At 28.1% G+C, this 16,525-nt stretch overlaps 3 protein-coding genes across 3 annotated transcripts in view; 2 read left to right on the forward strand and 1 right to left on the reverse strand.

Moving 5' to 3' along the window:
• The window catches only part of LOC107436263 (cyclin-dependent kinases regulatory subunit), a 52,553-nt gene that overhangs the window by 25,762 nt on the left and 10,266 nt on the right, over window positions 1–16,525 (reverse strand). The window lies entirely within an intron of this gene.
• The window catches only part of LOC107436261 (uncharacterized), a 60,675-nt gene that overhangs the window by 14,400 nt on the left and 29,750 nt on the right, over window positions 1–16,525 (forward strand). The window lies entirely within an intron of this gene.
• Window positions 177–14,577, forward strand: LOC122269687 (uncharacterized). Its single transcript, XM_071188023.1, has 5 exons — window positions 177–187; window positions 3,845–3,968; window positions 9,993–10,099; window positions 12,977–13,159; window positions 14,418–14,577. Exons 1-5 carry the CDS (start codon window positions 177–179, stop codon window positions 14,575–14,577), a joined length of 585 nt encoding a protein of 194 aa, XP_071044124.1.

The following is a 16,525-nucleotide window of genomic DNA, read 5'->3' on the forward strand; positions in this document are numbered from 1 at the left end:
ATATTTCACCTTAAATAACTTTTTTCTAATGATCGAACTTTTGCATAAGTGTCATTCTTAACTGTTTCTTGGATTCATATTAACCTCGAATATGGTAATTAATTAGAGTTAACTACGAATTAAGTTACGAAATCATGCACAAAAACATACTTTTTAGAATATATATATATATATATATGGATTTAGGGTGAGTAACATTTTTAAAAAATACTTAAAGGTGCTTATTTTCGATATCCGTTTTTTAATATCCCTTAAAGGTGCTTTTCTCAATAGGTGTTTTTAAAAAGTGCTTAATTTTCCCCTTTCCAAAATGAGATATTTTTTCTTTACCATGCATAGTGTATGAAAACACTATTTGTTTTACATGTTTGATTAAATACTTGCGGGTCTGCATGAGCTGGACTCATTGGGAAGGATTTTGGTCTCTCATGTGCAACTCTGCTGCGTTTTGCAAGAGATTCTCAATTTCAGACTTTATTTTCCGCCTTCTTAAATTGAACCAACAAATCTCTTGAATTTTTGCTGATTACGGGGATCAACTAAACATTGTCAATTTTTTTTCTCTAATTGCTATAGAACATTTTATTTCTCTTATTAATTTCATCGTTGGTGACCTGCCATTGTCTTCGCCACGGGCAAGCAAATAAAACTGGAGAAAACCATCATTTGTCAAAAACTTGCCAACCCTGTCTAATTATGATATTTTTTTAAAAAGCTTACAAATATTTTTTGAGTGCTTAAAAGGTGCTTATTTTTTGTTGAAAAAATTGACTACGCACCCTGGGATTTCTACCCCTCAAAATATTGTAAATATATTTATCAAATTAAACAATATATATTTTAATAATTAAGCAAAAAATCACAAATGAAGATACAAAGTTTTATAAAAAGTAATTTTATATTTTTTTGTATCAAGCTCTAGTAACATCAATAATCAGCATCAGAAATTTGTGTTGTGATGTTTTAAGCCCGCCCCTACAAAGAGCATTAAATTACTGAATAATATAGAGCATTAAATAGAGCAAAGAGCATTTAATAGCTGCCTAATATATTTTATAACCGTCATCGAACAGATAACCCTATTTTGAGTTTACGACTACTAATGTTCAACTTCGTACTTGTAATTTTGAGCCCAATCTGGAAGACAAAGGAACTCCTGGATCAAGTATTGGGAGAAATTTGCCTTTGTGAAAGACTTTTTGATGGAACTAATCTACATTTACATTACATGGCAAGGGAAACCACAAATACCTCACACGATCACCCTGACTGCAAGGGGACTCAAACCCATGATCTCTCTNTGTTGTAATAAACATAAAAGTTTTCTAAGTATAAATGCTACCTAGCATTTATACTTTGATAAATTTTGGTTTTTCTGAAGAAAATTCAGTTAAAACTCGTTTTTCCTATGAAATTTTAGTATTTACTGAGTTTCTGTTAAAACTAGATTTACTTGGAAATTCTAGTGCATTTATTGAATAGGTAAGTTAGTGAAACTTATTTCTATTGGGTATTTTTTAAAAGTTGCTGAAACTTGTTTTTTGATTGAAACTCCTAGTAATTAGTGAAAGATCCTCTTAGAACTATTTTTCTCTAGGAAATTCTAGCATTCATTGAAGGCGATGTTCGAAATTTTCCTAGAAAATTTTAGTATTTACTGATGAAGAAATCGAACATTAAAACTTGTTTTCACTTGTGAATTCTAGTATTTACTGAAAAATTCACTTAAATCTAGTTTTACTGGTAAATTCTTGCATTTATTGAAGAAGTTAAGCTAGTTTTCACTAGGAAATTCTAGTATTTACTGAAGAAATTTTGAATTAAAGCTAGTTTTCACTAGTGAATTCTAGTATTTAACCGAAGAAAGCCTTTAAAAGTAACTTGAAACTATCAATGAAGATCTAGTATTTGATGTCGTGCCTGCAAAATTCCAGTATTTATTGAAGAAGTCAAATAAAACTTGACAAAGGTATTAAGACTAGTTTTTCCTGGAAAATTCTGGTATTTACCAAAGAAGTATACACTACTAGTTTTTGCTAGGAAATTCTGGTATCAACGAAAGACGTTTTCTGAAACAAGTTTAACCTAAATTAAAATTTATTTTTTTCGAGACAAGTTATTGAAAGTTATTTTTACTTGAAAATTGTTTACTGTAAACAATTATGTTTTGTGATTGGCTTTAAAAATTTTTGTACTTGCTAAAGAAATCAGATGAAACTCATAGAAGGCAAAGGATATTCTAAAAATTTCACCGAACATTACTCACCGCTTCCCCGATATCGATGAATATTACTATTATTCACCAATAATCACTCACTTACTAACACAAGTTATTAAAAGCTTTTTTTACCTGAAAATTGTTTACTTTAACTAAACCTGTGTAGTGACCGAATCATAGGATTTTAGTTTTAAAAATGTTTGTGTTTGCCAATGAAACTCATATAAAAGCAAAGGAAATTCTAATAATTATTTCACGTGCTACTTGGATATATGTGCTGAGAAATTCATTATAGGACCAACTTCGTTATTTATATTAACTTGTTAATATATATAACGAAGTTAATATTTATTAATTCACATAGGTTAGTAGTGTTTTTCTAGCCATAATAATTTAACTTCGACACTTTATACATTTTATAAACTTATTGTGTCAACAATTTGTTTTTTGATGTGTTAAAACCTGTTTCATTAGGATATTGTTAGGGTTAATGATTCCACTATGATTTGGAAACTATAGGAACCCACTACTTCCAAATTTTCCAGACCCTTTTTTACTAAAAACGGGTCCCTATTCAAAGCAGTAAAATAAATCCCAATTAAGATATAGTACATAAAAGTTAATATTTTATGATTGAGAACTTGGTTCGAGTTTCCCATAAATGTGAGCTTGGGAAGAAAAGTCTCGCTTCCAAATAATGACCAACACACAAACAACACGTGAAGCAATTACTACAATTGATTTCACGACGATCACTACAACTAAATGTTGTAAAAAGATTTTTTATGTTAACCACTGAAACATGTGAATAGTGTGTTTAAATAAAAAACATCTGACAATTATTTTAAAGTACCATTAATCTGATGCAGTAATATAATGAATATTGTAACTTGGTTTAATATTGTAAATTTGCCCTGATCCTCTAATGTAAGTAAATTTTCTTTAAATATAATATATTTTTCAATTAAATACTGAATTTAAAAAATTGCTTTGTTTCCATTCATTTAAATAATTATTAAATTTTAAGTTTTCAAAAGTTCACAGTAGGCTCGGACCTGTCCAGCTCTAATTATCGAGACTCTACTGTGTGTGTGTGTATATATATATATTTGGTGTGTAATTTATTATGTCGATTTTTATTTAGATTAAAACTTTGTTAAAGGTAGGATAAAATAAGTATTACTGAAAAATGTGCATTTTACTTGAATGTGAAAGTGACCAAATAACATTATTAAAACGTTTCAAATCTTCAAAAATTACAAATTCTGTGTTTAAACAATTTAGTTTTCAAATGAAGCTTTAAAAATTAAATTAAAACAAAAAAGTGAGGAAAAAAGCCTCCAAGATGAAAAATTTAAAGAAAAATATGTATGAAAAAATTATGATATTTAAGCAGATTATAAATTCTCTACCTTTTTATCCATCTAAAAAGGTAGGGAATTTATAATGTGTGCATTTATGAAATTCCTTCTATTGTTAGACAAATCAAAGAATCTCAAGACATGAAAGTTTTACTTTCTGTCTAAATATATATTATTGCATTCATAGTAATTTTGACTGATTTTTATAAATTTAAATATTTATGTGGATTTTCTTACAGTAATTTTTTTTTTTTTAATTTTTCAGGGTTGACGTTTTACTTGATCATAAAGTTATTGGGACTGGTATTGCTGCTAGCAAAACAAGGGCAAAGAATGAAGCTGTTAAAATAGTTTTGGAAAAACTACAAAGAGAAATCTACACTATTAAAGTGAATTTTCATTCCCATATTCCTTCCAAATTTTTTATTATGCACATTATTTTATGCTAACTAATAATTGACTAATAAAATTAAAAGTACAAAGAAAGCATGGAAAAATATATAAATTTTTTAATAGAGGAGAAGAAAAATTTATTAATAAATTAAATATTTTTTGAAACTTAAGTAGAAGTCTACTTAGGGGGAAGTTTTTAAATATTGATTTTCAAACTGAAAAGAAAGTTTTAAGACTGTGAAGAGACGGGGTTAATTTTATTCTGGAGTATAAAAATGCATAAATAAACAAATAAAACTCATGTAAACTAGTTATATATAATATAATAGTAGCATATATATAAATATAACGAGCACAAAAGAAAATATTTCACCTTAAATAACTTTTTTCTAATGATCGAACTTTTGCATAAGTGTCATTCTTAACTGTTTCTTGGATTCATATTAACCTCGAATATGGTAATTAATTAGAGTTAACTACGAATTAAGTTACGAAATCATGCACAAAAACATACTTTTTAGAATATATATATATATATATATGGATTTAGGGTGAGTAACATTTTTAAAAAATACTTAAAGGTGCTTATTTTCGATATCCGTTTTTTAATATCCCTTAAAGGTGCTTTTCTCAATAGGTGTTTTTAAAAAGTGCTTAATTTTCCCCTTTCCAAAATGAGATATTTTTTCTTTACCATGCATAGTGTATGAAAACACAAGGTGTGTTACAGGTTTGATCAAATACTTGCGGGTTCGCATGAGCTGGACTCATTGGGAAGGATTTTGGTCTCTCATGTGCAACTCTGCTGCGTTTTGCAAGAGATTCTCAATTTCAGACTTTATTTTCCGCCTTCTTAAATTGAACCGACAAATCTCTTGAATTTTTGCTGATTACGGGGATCAACTAAACATTGTCAATTTTTTTTCTCTAATTGCTATAGAACATTTTATTTCTCTTATTAATTTCATCGTTGGTGACCTGCCTTTGTCTTCGCCACGGGCAAGCAAATAAAACTGGAGAAAACCATCATTTGTCAAAAACTTGCCAACCCTGTCTAATTATGATATTTTTTTAAAAAGCTTACAAATATTTTTTGAGTGCTTAAAAGGTGCTTATTTTTTGTTGAAAAAATTGGCTATGCACCCTGAGATTTCTACCCCTCAAAATATTGTAAATGTATTTATCAAATTAAACAATATATAATTTAATAATTAAGCAAAAAATCACAAATGAAGATACAAAGTTTTATAAAAAGTAATTTTATAATTTTTTGTATCAAGCTCTAGTAACATCAATAATCAGCATCAGAAATTTGTGTTGTGATGTTTTAAGCCCGCCCCTACAAAGAGCATTAAATTACTGAATAATATAGAGCATTAAATAGAGCAAAGAGCATTTAATAGCTGCCTAATATATTTTATAACCGTCATCGAACAGATAACCCTATTTTGAGTTTACGACTACTAATGTTCAACTTCGTACTTGTAATTTTGATCCCAATCTGGAAGACAAAGGAACTCCTGGATCAAGTATTGGGAGAAATTTGCCTTTGTGAAAGACTTTTTGATGGAACTAATCTACATTTACATTACATGGCAAGGGAAACCACAAATACCTCACACGATCACCCTGACTGCAAGGGGACTCAAACCCATGATCTCTCTACCACTGAGAATATTTTATGTCTGCACTCTGGTTGATCCGAGCTGGTTGTGGAATCCGTATCAACCAGGCCATTGCTGGAATTCGCTCCAGGTTCACCTCATTGGAAGTCAAAATTTAATGTCATAAAATATCTCAAATCTGTTATATGGTCCTAAACATCTTATTTTTTAAATAAAATGTGAATTACCTGGCCTCATGCTTTTTGCTGATTTATTCAACCAATTTTTGCATTATATTTTTACATTTTTAAAATTCTTATTTTTTATGCTCCCAAGTAGATAAAGAATATGTTATAATACAGTCAAACATTTATAACATTATAATACAGTCAAACATTGTTGGAGACAATATGTTATAATACATATGTTATAATATAGTGAACCTTCAAGGGACTGAAGTTTCGGTTCACTATAAGCAGGAGTTCACCATATCCGTTACGCAGTCAATTTAACTAATGGTTCCTTAACTCCTCTCTTTTATGTGTATTCCGCGGCAAAATTTTTTTTATTTTTCATTACTTTTCGTCTTGCGTACAATAAAATTAGTAATCCTTAGTTGATGAGCAATCCTCACTATCAGATATGGAAACACTTCCCGACTCTCAGATAATTTTTCCTGAATTTCTGTTATTCCGCTTTTTAAACCTGCCATTCGAGCACGTGAAAGTAGTTTCATAAAATCGCTTAGCAAATTCATCGACATTTGCCAGATACTGGAAAATTGCGGCTTCTTCGATTGGTGAACCACTTCAGCAATGTTTCTTCATTATCCTTGTGATCTGCTTTTCTCAACTTTTTTCCACCATCTAAATTTTTTTCATGAGCAAAAATTATTAATTGCCTTTTTCCCCATATGTTACAAACTGCAGATTTGGATAGTTTATATTCCCTGCAAATATCAGCTTGATTGCATCAATTTTCAATTTTTCTGATTATGCCCATTTTATCATTAATGGAGAACGTTTTACGTTTATTGCTAACCATAGTTAAATTTGAGACACTTGTTTGCAGGATTTATTTTAACTGAACTGAAAACAAAAAGGAGTTGAAATGAGGGCCTTATCAACACATATTAGTGTCCAACTCTTTAACCAATAATGAATAATTACTCATTTCTTCTGAAAAAAAAATGCATATTGAACTCGCTGACACCTTACAGATGCATCGTCTGCCTGGGTTGGAAACATCTACTTGGTTTGTTTAGGGATGGGAAAGTGAGATAAAAGAAGCAAACAAGAAAACATACTTATCGCTACATTCCCCTCTATAGATGGTTTTGAAAATCGGTATATGTATTTAATTTGGTATATGTATTTAATAGAAATTTCAAAATTGTTACAAAATTTTTTTTTAAAAATCAGTCGAAGATAGAAAAAAGTTCTATATCCAACTTCCTCACTTCTTTGGTTCACTATATCCACAAAAAATAACATTATCCGTGTATAGCAAGGCACGAGACCGAACATTTCGTTCACTATATCCGGGAGTTCACTATAAACCATGTTCACTATAGCGGGGTTTGACTGTATATGTTATTTTTGCGATAATATTCAAATCTATTTTGTTTCAGTTTTACCAGTACTTTAATTTAGGTTTTTCTTTAATTTAATCATTCGTTTCAACTGATTGTAAAGTTAGTTAAAAAAAAGAAAAAAGGCCAATTAGCTATAACTTAAACCTTGTTAAGAAGTTAAAAACATTTTGCTACTTTTAAATTACTTTGTGCAAAATGTCTGATTGATGATATTAAGGAATTGTTTCTTCAGGAATGAATAGACAAATTATTAATTTTTTTTATTTCATTATTTCTTATTTGTTTGAGTTATGAAAAGTAAATACATACGGGTACTACTCAACAAACTGCAACAGTTTGCTTTGCTTTTCAATAATAAATAAATTTTTGGACAATAAATTTTTGAAGTACAATTTTATTTTAATACAATGTTATACTAGTTCTTACATTATATATCTGGCATAATGAATAGATTTTTTGAGCAATGAATTCTTAAACACGCATATTTCGATGCATGTTACTTAATGTTTACTAATTTCTCTATTTACAGAAAAAAGAAATATCAAAAATCAGATAAAACCTTGTGAAAGTGCATTTTAATTATAATCTCTTTCAAACCCTCTGAATTTTTTCTGTGACCCTTTTTTTCCGTCTCTTTGAACTTCCTTGCCAGGAAGACTTAATTGAAGTTGTAAAAATAATTAGCCCTACAGTTCTGTATATAATTATAATAATTTATATAAATTTGCTTTTAGTATATATTCATATAAATAAAATTAAATCATCGTAAGAAACAAGTAATGTCATATAAAAAGTTCATGTATTCAAATTTTGAAATCTTGGAAAATCATAAACAATTGGTTAATCAATTCAAATTTTATTTAAAAATAAATAAATAAATGAAAATAAAAAAAAACAATCATTGTTTTTTTGGTCAAAAATCAGCTCAAAATTATCTGTTGTCTAGAAACATTAAGATATATTTTTCTATTATCTATTAATAAATAAGACTTTACAAGCTGGCTTTGCTTTTTTGTCAATTACTCAGCTAGTTTATGGCTATCTTACATTACTCAACCTTCTGCAGCAATATTTTTTTGGATTTTTAGGGCTCTTGCCATATGCACTCATTGCCACAAAAATTAGCACACCTAGAAAGAGTTGTCTGATGGAAAATGAAATTTTACATATATAAGTACAGTATTGAAACAAGTAAATGATTGAAAACTTAAAACAAAATACAGCATAGTCAAAATTGAGGCATCCACCGCAAAGTTTCCACACTCATACGTGATGGTCATCACTGCCCAAGTAAAATCTGGATTCAGCACAGAAGACGACCTGGTTCCATTCTGTTGCAATCTAATCCTGCATATGCTGTATATAGTAGCACACAGCTTCTACATCTGGTGTGACCGTGTGGAGTGACGCACATTCACCTCTAATACTGATCCAGGGTGCATAGGTGCCAACTCTACTGGATTTTGCCAGTTTCTCCTGGTCTACTGGTTTTTGTACATTTTAGAAAATTCCCTAAAATTGAGTAAATTCCCTAAAAAAATCCCTATTGAAATAGAATTTTTGTACAGATTATTACTTGCTTGATTGAATATTTAAAAGTATTACTAATACCTAAGGAAGTGAACCTCATTTATAGAAATCAGTTTAAAACTTTTTTTGTTCTAAAATGTTCAGTTTATTTTTATTCTGAACTCTCTTTTTAATTTAATTAAAAAAATCTTTTTACTATTTTTGATAAATTAAATACCTATTAATATTCGAAATTATGAGTAAACATAATAGATAACATTTCAAGTATGTTTAATGTTAATCGTAACTGGAAAATATTGCAGTTTTTCTATTTTGAGGACTATAAAATTCCCTATGTGTAAAATATTTATTACATTATGCAGCAATTATCATGAAATTTATATTATTTCGTAAAATCTACTGGATTTTATTCTATCCATGTTGGCAGCTATGAGGGTGCAATCAGTACAGCATAACATTCGTGACATCCTACATATACGTATTGCCACTCTTGACAAGACTCTTAGGAGCAAATTTTCTACGAGACAATTTTCAACCACAAACAGCAATTGTAACACAGAATTGCCTCCGCTACAATACCACCCTTCCCTGACCTTCTTGATTTCCTGATTTGTCGCCAAATGAGCATATCTAGGAGCACTTGGGATGACGCCTTCGAGTTTAGTGTCGTAGCATTTTTACAGCAACTTTGGAACGAGAGACCTCAGAAAGACATCATAAGTGACTTTTATATCTCAATATCTGACTGTATTGCATCTTGTATTCACGTTGTGACTAAAACCTCCATTCATTTGTATTTTTTCTTGCAATAAATGATTATTTGGCTTTAATTGTTAAATCAGTATTGTACTTACATATATAAAATTTTGCTTCATTCTGACAATTGTTTCTAGGTATGCTAATTTTTATGGCAATGAGTGTATTTATACATATATATCTAGCTCCCCAATTTTTTTAAAATTTTGTCTATTTTGAGGGTCAGAAATCTGAACATATAAAAAAGAAATTTATGTTCTTGTGTCTGATTTTGTAACTTAATTAATAATAAACACTAATTAATTAGCGTATTTGAGGTCATCCCTTGAAATCCTTATTATTATAAAACTTATTTAATAGTTAGCACCAATTAATTAGCATATATAAGGTCAGCCCTTTGAACCATTATGATTGGCATTAAGTTCCTGAAAATCTGATCATTAAAATGCAGGTTATTCATGATATTTTTTCGTGCACTGTACCAGCAACAATGAGCTAGTTTTTAAGCAGATAATCTGATAGTCAAATGTTTTTAGGTCAAAGAGAGTGGTGATGAAGTGTTGGAGATTAATCCTTCAGACTTGATTAATCTGAAGTTCAATAGAAAAAAACTTAAAACTGATGGTAGAAGACACTTTATTTGGTAAGTAAGTCATGTATATTATTAACAAATAGTCATTAAATCTTGTAGTTATATTAGATTTTCTTTGGTAAATAAAATATTTAGTAATATATTTCATAGAATAAATATTGAAAAATAGAGTTGCAAATATTGAAAAATAGAGTAGTGAAAAATTACTCATTTGCAAGCCACCACACATCATATATTTTCGAAGTAACTCATTCCTTGTATACGCTGAGAGTACGCTTTTTCTTAAGAATTTATCCAAAATTCAAAACCCATATCTAAGCTGTTGTAAAGTAAGAAAAAGTACACATTATCTTTGTAGGTAGCTTTCAACTTTCTTTTTAGACTATCTGACCATATTAGATTATTCTCTTTTACCTTTGTTCAAAAATAAGAACCTATTGAAAGTCCCACCAATTCTTTCCTTCTACTTTTGTTTTTCTGTTCTCTTCTTCTCAAGCTTTTTAATTTCCGTGTCCAGATTAATGTCTTCAGCAATTAAAATTGGAAAAATGCCAAAGTATATCAGACACTATTAGCTAGTATACTGATTTTTTCAATGTTTTTTTTTTATTTTTAGATTCCTATATTGTTTGAACATTATTTTTACGACACATAAAATTCAATTCCTGCAATTATTAGTCACTTTTTGACGAAACAATACAACTGTTTTTTCGATGGTCTTTTAGACAGTTATTACTGCTGATATCCACAGGTTTTTTTTTCTCTTTCTCCAATCCTGATAATTTCACATAATATTATTAAAAAATGTACATTTTGTATTGCACATTTAAGTAATTACTTTTTGACATGCTTAATTTTGCACTAAATTCATGCATTGTTTAGATGTTTTGTTTTTGCAGTTATTGCCATTGATATTTTTAAATCCTGATCTTATTATGATTCAAATTCAGGGAGCGTAGCGTTTTTAAAAAGTGCTTAAAGGTGCTTATTTTCGTTTTTTAAAAGCCCTTAAAGGTGCTTTTTTCATTGGGTGTTTTTAAAAGGGGCTTAATTTTCCCTTTTTCAAAATGAGATTTTTTCCTTTTCCATGTTGATTTTTGCCATGAATTATGCAAAAAAAAAAAAGTTCACATTGTTCTATTCATCCCCAATCTATTTTGGCGTATTGTATTGTCAGTCCGCAGCGTATGAAAAAGCCATTCATTTTACATGATTCAAAATTTCAGGATTTTTGACAATTGTCAAAAACAATGCCAAAAGTTTTTTTGGGCATGACGGTAAAAAGCAGATAAAACCGTCAATTGTCAAAAACTTTCCAACCCTGTCGAATTATGATATTTTTGTAAAGTACTGAAAAATATTTTTTGAAGTGCTTGAAAAGTGCTTATTTTTTGTTGAATAATTTGGCTACACACCCTCAAATTGCACATCTAAGTACTCACTATTTTAGACAATAATTCTATCATCTTTTTCAATCGATTTTTCGGCAGTTATCACTACTAATTAATGCATATTTTTAATATGATATTATTTATTATAGTATTAGAATCTCAAAACATACATTTAATGAACTCCTTTTTTGATACGCCCGATTTGTGTTTTGTCGTGAATAGAGATGACGTTATCATTAATCTTTTTTCATTAATTACTGTGCAGCAAACTGTGTGTTTCAGTTTTAAATTTTTTTTTTAAAGTCAGATTAGTCCAATTGAAAGACATTGCATTAAAATTTTTCCTTTTTCTGTTTAAATTACATAAATGTTGCTTTGATGCATAAAATAAATGACAGTCTTTTATTTATCTTCTAAGTACGTAAAAAAAAAAATTACACATTGAGAAAAAGATTCCAGATAATTTCTTCCAGCAATCACTTGTTTGTTTGAACATGAAGATGGATGGATTTTTTTGAAAAAATCAAATCCACTCATAGCAAACTTTTTTTTTCTTCATTGAAATTTAAAATGTACAGTAGCTGTAAAATTTGCAAAATCAACTATATTTAATGAAAATTTGAGCTATAAAATCAAAGATATTTATAATAAAAATCTAAATTAAAAAATTTCTACTGTTAAAGTTAATTAAAGGCTAGATTTAAAATCCATTATAATGACTATTCGCAAAAGCAGATGAAATTCTCATTTTAGTGATCTTGTCGATATAAGGCAGGCACACAGTTTTAATGTAAAAGTAGTACTTAAAATAATGTGAAAATGAAATAGATAAAGTTACATTATTTACTTTTTATTTTGAACTGCTGTTTTGATATAAAATAAACTACACATTTAGAGGAAATTGCTTTAGTCCTGTGGATTGTAAACCAAGCTGAATGTTTTAGCAAGATGCAAAAAAAAAAAAAAAAGTGGAATATGAAAGAAAAATAGTAAGTATGTGACTAATAAAAAGGCACATTTTTTTGAAATGTGTGACTAATAGAAAGGCAATTTTTTTTTAAATGAGTGGTATTCTTAGAAATAAAACAAGACTTTTTCTTTTGTAAGAAGAAAGATAATTTGGCAGTTTATCACCTACGCATGTTTGTTATTAAGCATAAAAAGTTAAGATGTAAGAAATAATAAGTAAAGTGAAGTAACCTAGAATAGAAATCTTTTCCATTTTGCCCTCTTTTCTTGTATAATATTGCTATCTTAAATAAAAGAAAAAAAAACTTCCTCTTTCTAAAATATAGTAAAAGGCTAGCAAATTTTAACTCTTTACGACGTACAATTTTTGCAATATTAGCATTTTGACGGCGACTTGGAAACTTGTCGTAATAGTGGACTTTTTCCAAAATGCCTCACTTATTACATCAGGCTTTTGCTGTACTATTATTTCTACTAAAATAATATTTAACTTTATAATATTAAACTACAAGCACTCATAATTTTGATAAATATGCCATGTGTAATTTTTTTAATTCTTTTATTTCAGTCCAGGGAATGAGAATTTTGCTAAAGTTTTTCAGCATTATGCAGATTTAAGTGAGTGGGTAAGCCTAACTAATATTAAATCCAAAATTGCAACTCTGCTGACAGGATATAGCAAGTCTGATGAATTAGTAGTTCTCAAATTTTCTGAAAAATTTTCATTACCTGAAAAGACAGCGATTCATCAGTAAGGCCAATTCAAATTTATTTATAATTTCTATTATTTGTGTTTTCTCACGGAAAAAATTATATCTGTTTTTTTTACTTCAAAATAGCAAATACTGTGTTGGATGTGAAAAGATTAGCGTAGACTTAAATTTGACTTCAGAACAAAAATGTATTTAACTATATAGTTATACAATGTGAAAATGCATAATTGTATTATTATTTTTTTTTATGATTTGGGTACAAGTTCTAGAAAGAGCAACGTTTTTTGATGGGCATCGATTCTCTTAAAAAAATATAAGACAAAATGTTAAAGTAAATGTAGTGAAATTTTTTTTTAGCATAATTTGATACATGTAGGTGCTCATCCGCTACATTATTTCCATGAAATTTTTTTTTTATATCAGACCCAACTTAAGTGCTCTCTTAATTTAAGAAGGTTTTTATAACAAATAGGTTTGTAAGTACAACAAAATTTTAAAATGTAGAAATATACTGTTACATTTTCTAATGGGATATATGTTCTAGCCCTAGAGTATTGATATTCAAAAAAGTTATTTATAATAAATAATTGTATTTAATTTTAAATCATCAATTTAATATTGAATTAATGTTACAAGATTTAATTCATTCTGTAACTATTCCTATTTCTCAATGTATGTGCGGCATTTGCTAAATAATATAGCATTATTTTTTTTAAAAAAAATACTTAATTGCATTTCTTTTTATAAAATTTTCTATCAAAAATATCTAAGTAAAATGAAAAACATAAATTATATGGTATCTATAAGAATAATATATATAAAAAATTAAATTATTAAAAAAAAAAAAAAACACTATGCATCTCTCTCTATAAGTTGACCAAGTGGACCACTTGCAAATTTCTCTACAAAATAAAAAAAAAAATGACTTTATAACTTATTAAAGTATTGAATCAAATATTTATACTTAATAGGTCAGAAAAAAAAATTTCAAAAAGGAAGTGATGAACTTATTTCTTTATTTATTAAAGCATTTCTTTTATCATAACTCTTTTAAGGATGTGCTTTTAGAAACATAACCTAGTTGTTAATTTTATTTGAAGTGTAATAATTTAATGTATTCTTTGTTTTATTTTGTAAATACTGACCTTAAACTTCATTTCAAGTAACAACACAAAAAACAGTAAACTCGAAGTCTGTTTATATGGTGTATATTTAAGTTTTCAATATCTTTTATTTGTGTGTCTAAATAACTGTGAGTGACTATGCTTGTTTTTTTAAAAGAAACTTTTTTTGTAGGAATCGGCGAAAACTTGGCCTTCTGTTCAATAGATATCAAAAGAAAGAGGATAAGAATATCTACATAAAGCGTAAAATTAAAGTAAAAGACATTTTGGACACTCTTATAAAATCTGGTGGTAAAACCTCAAAACATGAGCTTATAGACATGTCCAATTGATTGAATGAAGTATTTTAATCATTGTTATTGTTAATGCTTTAATATGTTATCTTTTTCTTTTACAATTTTAGTCATTTGTACAAAATCTACATTAAGTTAAATTAGCACCTAATTTGTTAAAACAAGTGTGATACTAATTTAGTACATCCATAAGGTGCCTCCAGTAAACATCAATCTGAAACTGGTGCAGAGAACCTTGTATGTGAGAAGGGCTTTTTATTTTTCAATACTTCAAGGTTTGTATGTACAGTGTTCAAAATAGAAAACGAACACCTCTGAATAACTTTTGATCTAATAATCGGATCTTTACATTCTTGGATTCAATCTTAATAGTTTAAGGGGGTGACCCCAATTATGCTAATTAATTAAAGCACATGATATTTTCAGTTACAAAATCAGACTCAAAAAGCTTCTATTCTGAATAAACATATCTCTTTTTTGATAGATTCGGATTTCTGACCCCAAAACTATAGGAGGTAGTCGCAAGCTGGAAAATATGATTTCAACAGTTGAGTGGTCAAATGTTTTGACCTCTTAATGTTAATTTTACTTTTTGCATATTTCAACATATCTCAAGAACTTTTTATGCGAGTTGAAAATTTTTGCATATAATTATAAAACTCCTTTACTCAAAAATAATTCCATGCAAAATATAACTTTTTGTAAATATTTTTTATTACTTTACTTAATAGTAGTCAAAATAATTTTGAATGGTAAAAACTAAATTTGAGCAACATCAGTCAAGTAGTTCTTGTGAAATCAAATTTTGTATGAGTTGTATATTTAAAAAACGATTTCTCAGGAATTATTAATAACAGTCGAAAAATTTTAAATTGTAAAGTTAACAAATTTTGACATCAGTTTAAAGAATGTAATTTTAAATGTCAAAATACAAAATTTGAGCAACATCAGTCAAGTAGTTCCTGAGAAATCGAACTTTGTAAGAGTTGTATTTTTAAAATTTGATTTCTCAGGAACTATTCTACCAATTTTGTATTTTGTTATTTAAATTTTTTTTTATTTAATTCATTAAATTGATGTTAAAATTACATTTTTGTGATCAGAAATTCGAATTCATCAGAAAAAGGTATGTTTATTCAGAGAAAGTAGGTTTGTGTCTAATTTTGTAGCTTAAAATATTGTCTGCAATAATTAATTAGCATATTCCAGGTCAACCCCTCAAACCATTAAGATTGGGTTGAAAAACGTGAAGATTGAATCATTAGATCAATCGTTATATAGGTTGGTGTGTTTATTCAATTTTTTTGCATACTATACAGTAGAATTTCGATAATATAATTGAATTGAGATCACTACATATTTGAAATACCAAAAATTTAGGTTAAAAGTAAAATGCATTGAATGAAAAAAAGATTTGGTCAAAGGTTGCTTTTACAGGGTCTCCTAAACCAGTAAGCCGGTTTTTAAAAATTTATGGAAAAAAAAAAGTATTTAATGTCAAAAATTAACAATTTTTAAAGCAAACTTATAGGAGAGGGTATAAATACAGCACTGCCAATGCGGAATCCCTAGATTCTCAGAATATTTAAAGTGTTATCCAAATTACAATTTAAGTTTAACTTAATTTGTTTAATCTTAGCCTGCACTGTTAAGTTATTCATATGTTGTGGTGGAAAAAATTCTAAAATAAATTTATTAAAATGATAAAAATGTTAAATCATAAAATTAAATATACCATTCTAAATATTCAAATAAAAAGGTTGCGATAAATTGGAACAAGTTGACAGATAATGTAAATGTTTTCTCACAGAATGAATGGTTTTAGTTTAAAAACCTTTAACAAATAGCACTGAAAACAATAAACCTATAATTCAAAGAAAAACAACTGAAAATTACATCGCATTTTTTCAAACTCTTTCAATTAATGAAAATCACATTATATTTTTAAAATGCCTTCATTAGCTTCTAAAACATGTCAGGNTGAGTG

Source organism: Parasteatoda tepidariorum, chromosome 2, assembly GCF_043381705.1.
Source record: "Parasteatoda tepidariorum isolate YZ-2023 chromosome 2, CAS_Ptep_4.0, whole genome shotgun sequence".
Lineage (NCBI taxonomy): Eukaryota > Metazoa > Arthropoda > Arachnida > Araneae > Theridiidae > Parasteatoda > Parasteatoda tepidariorum.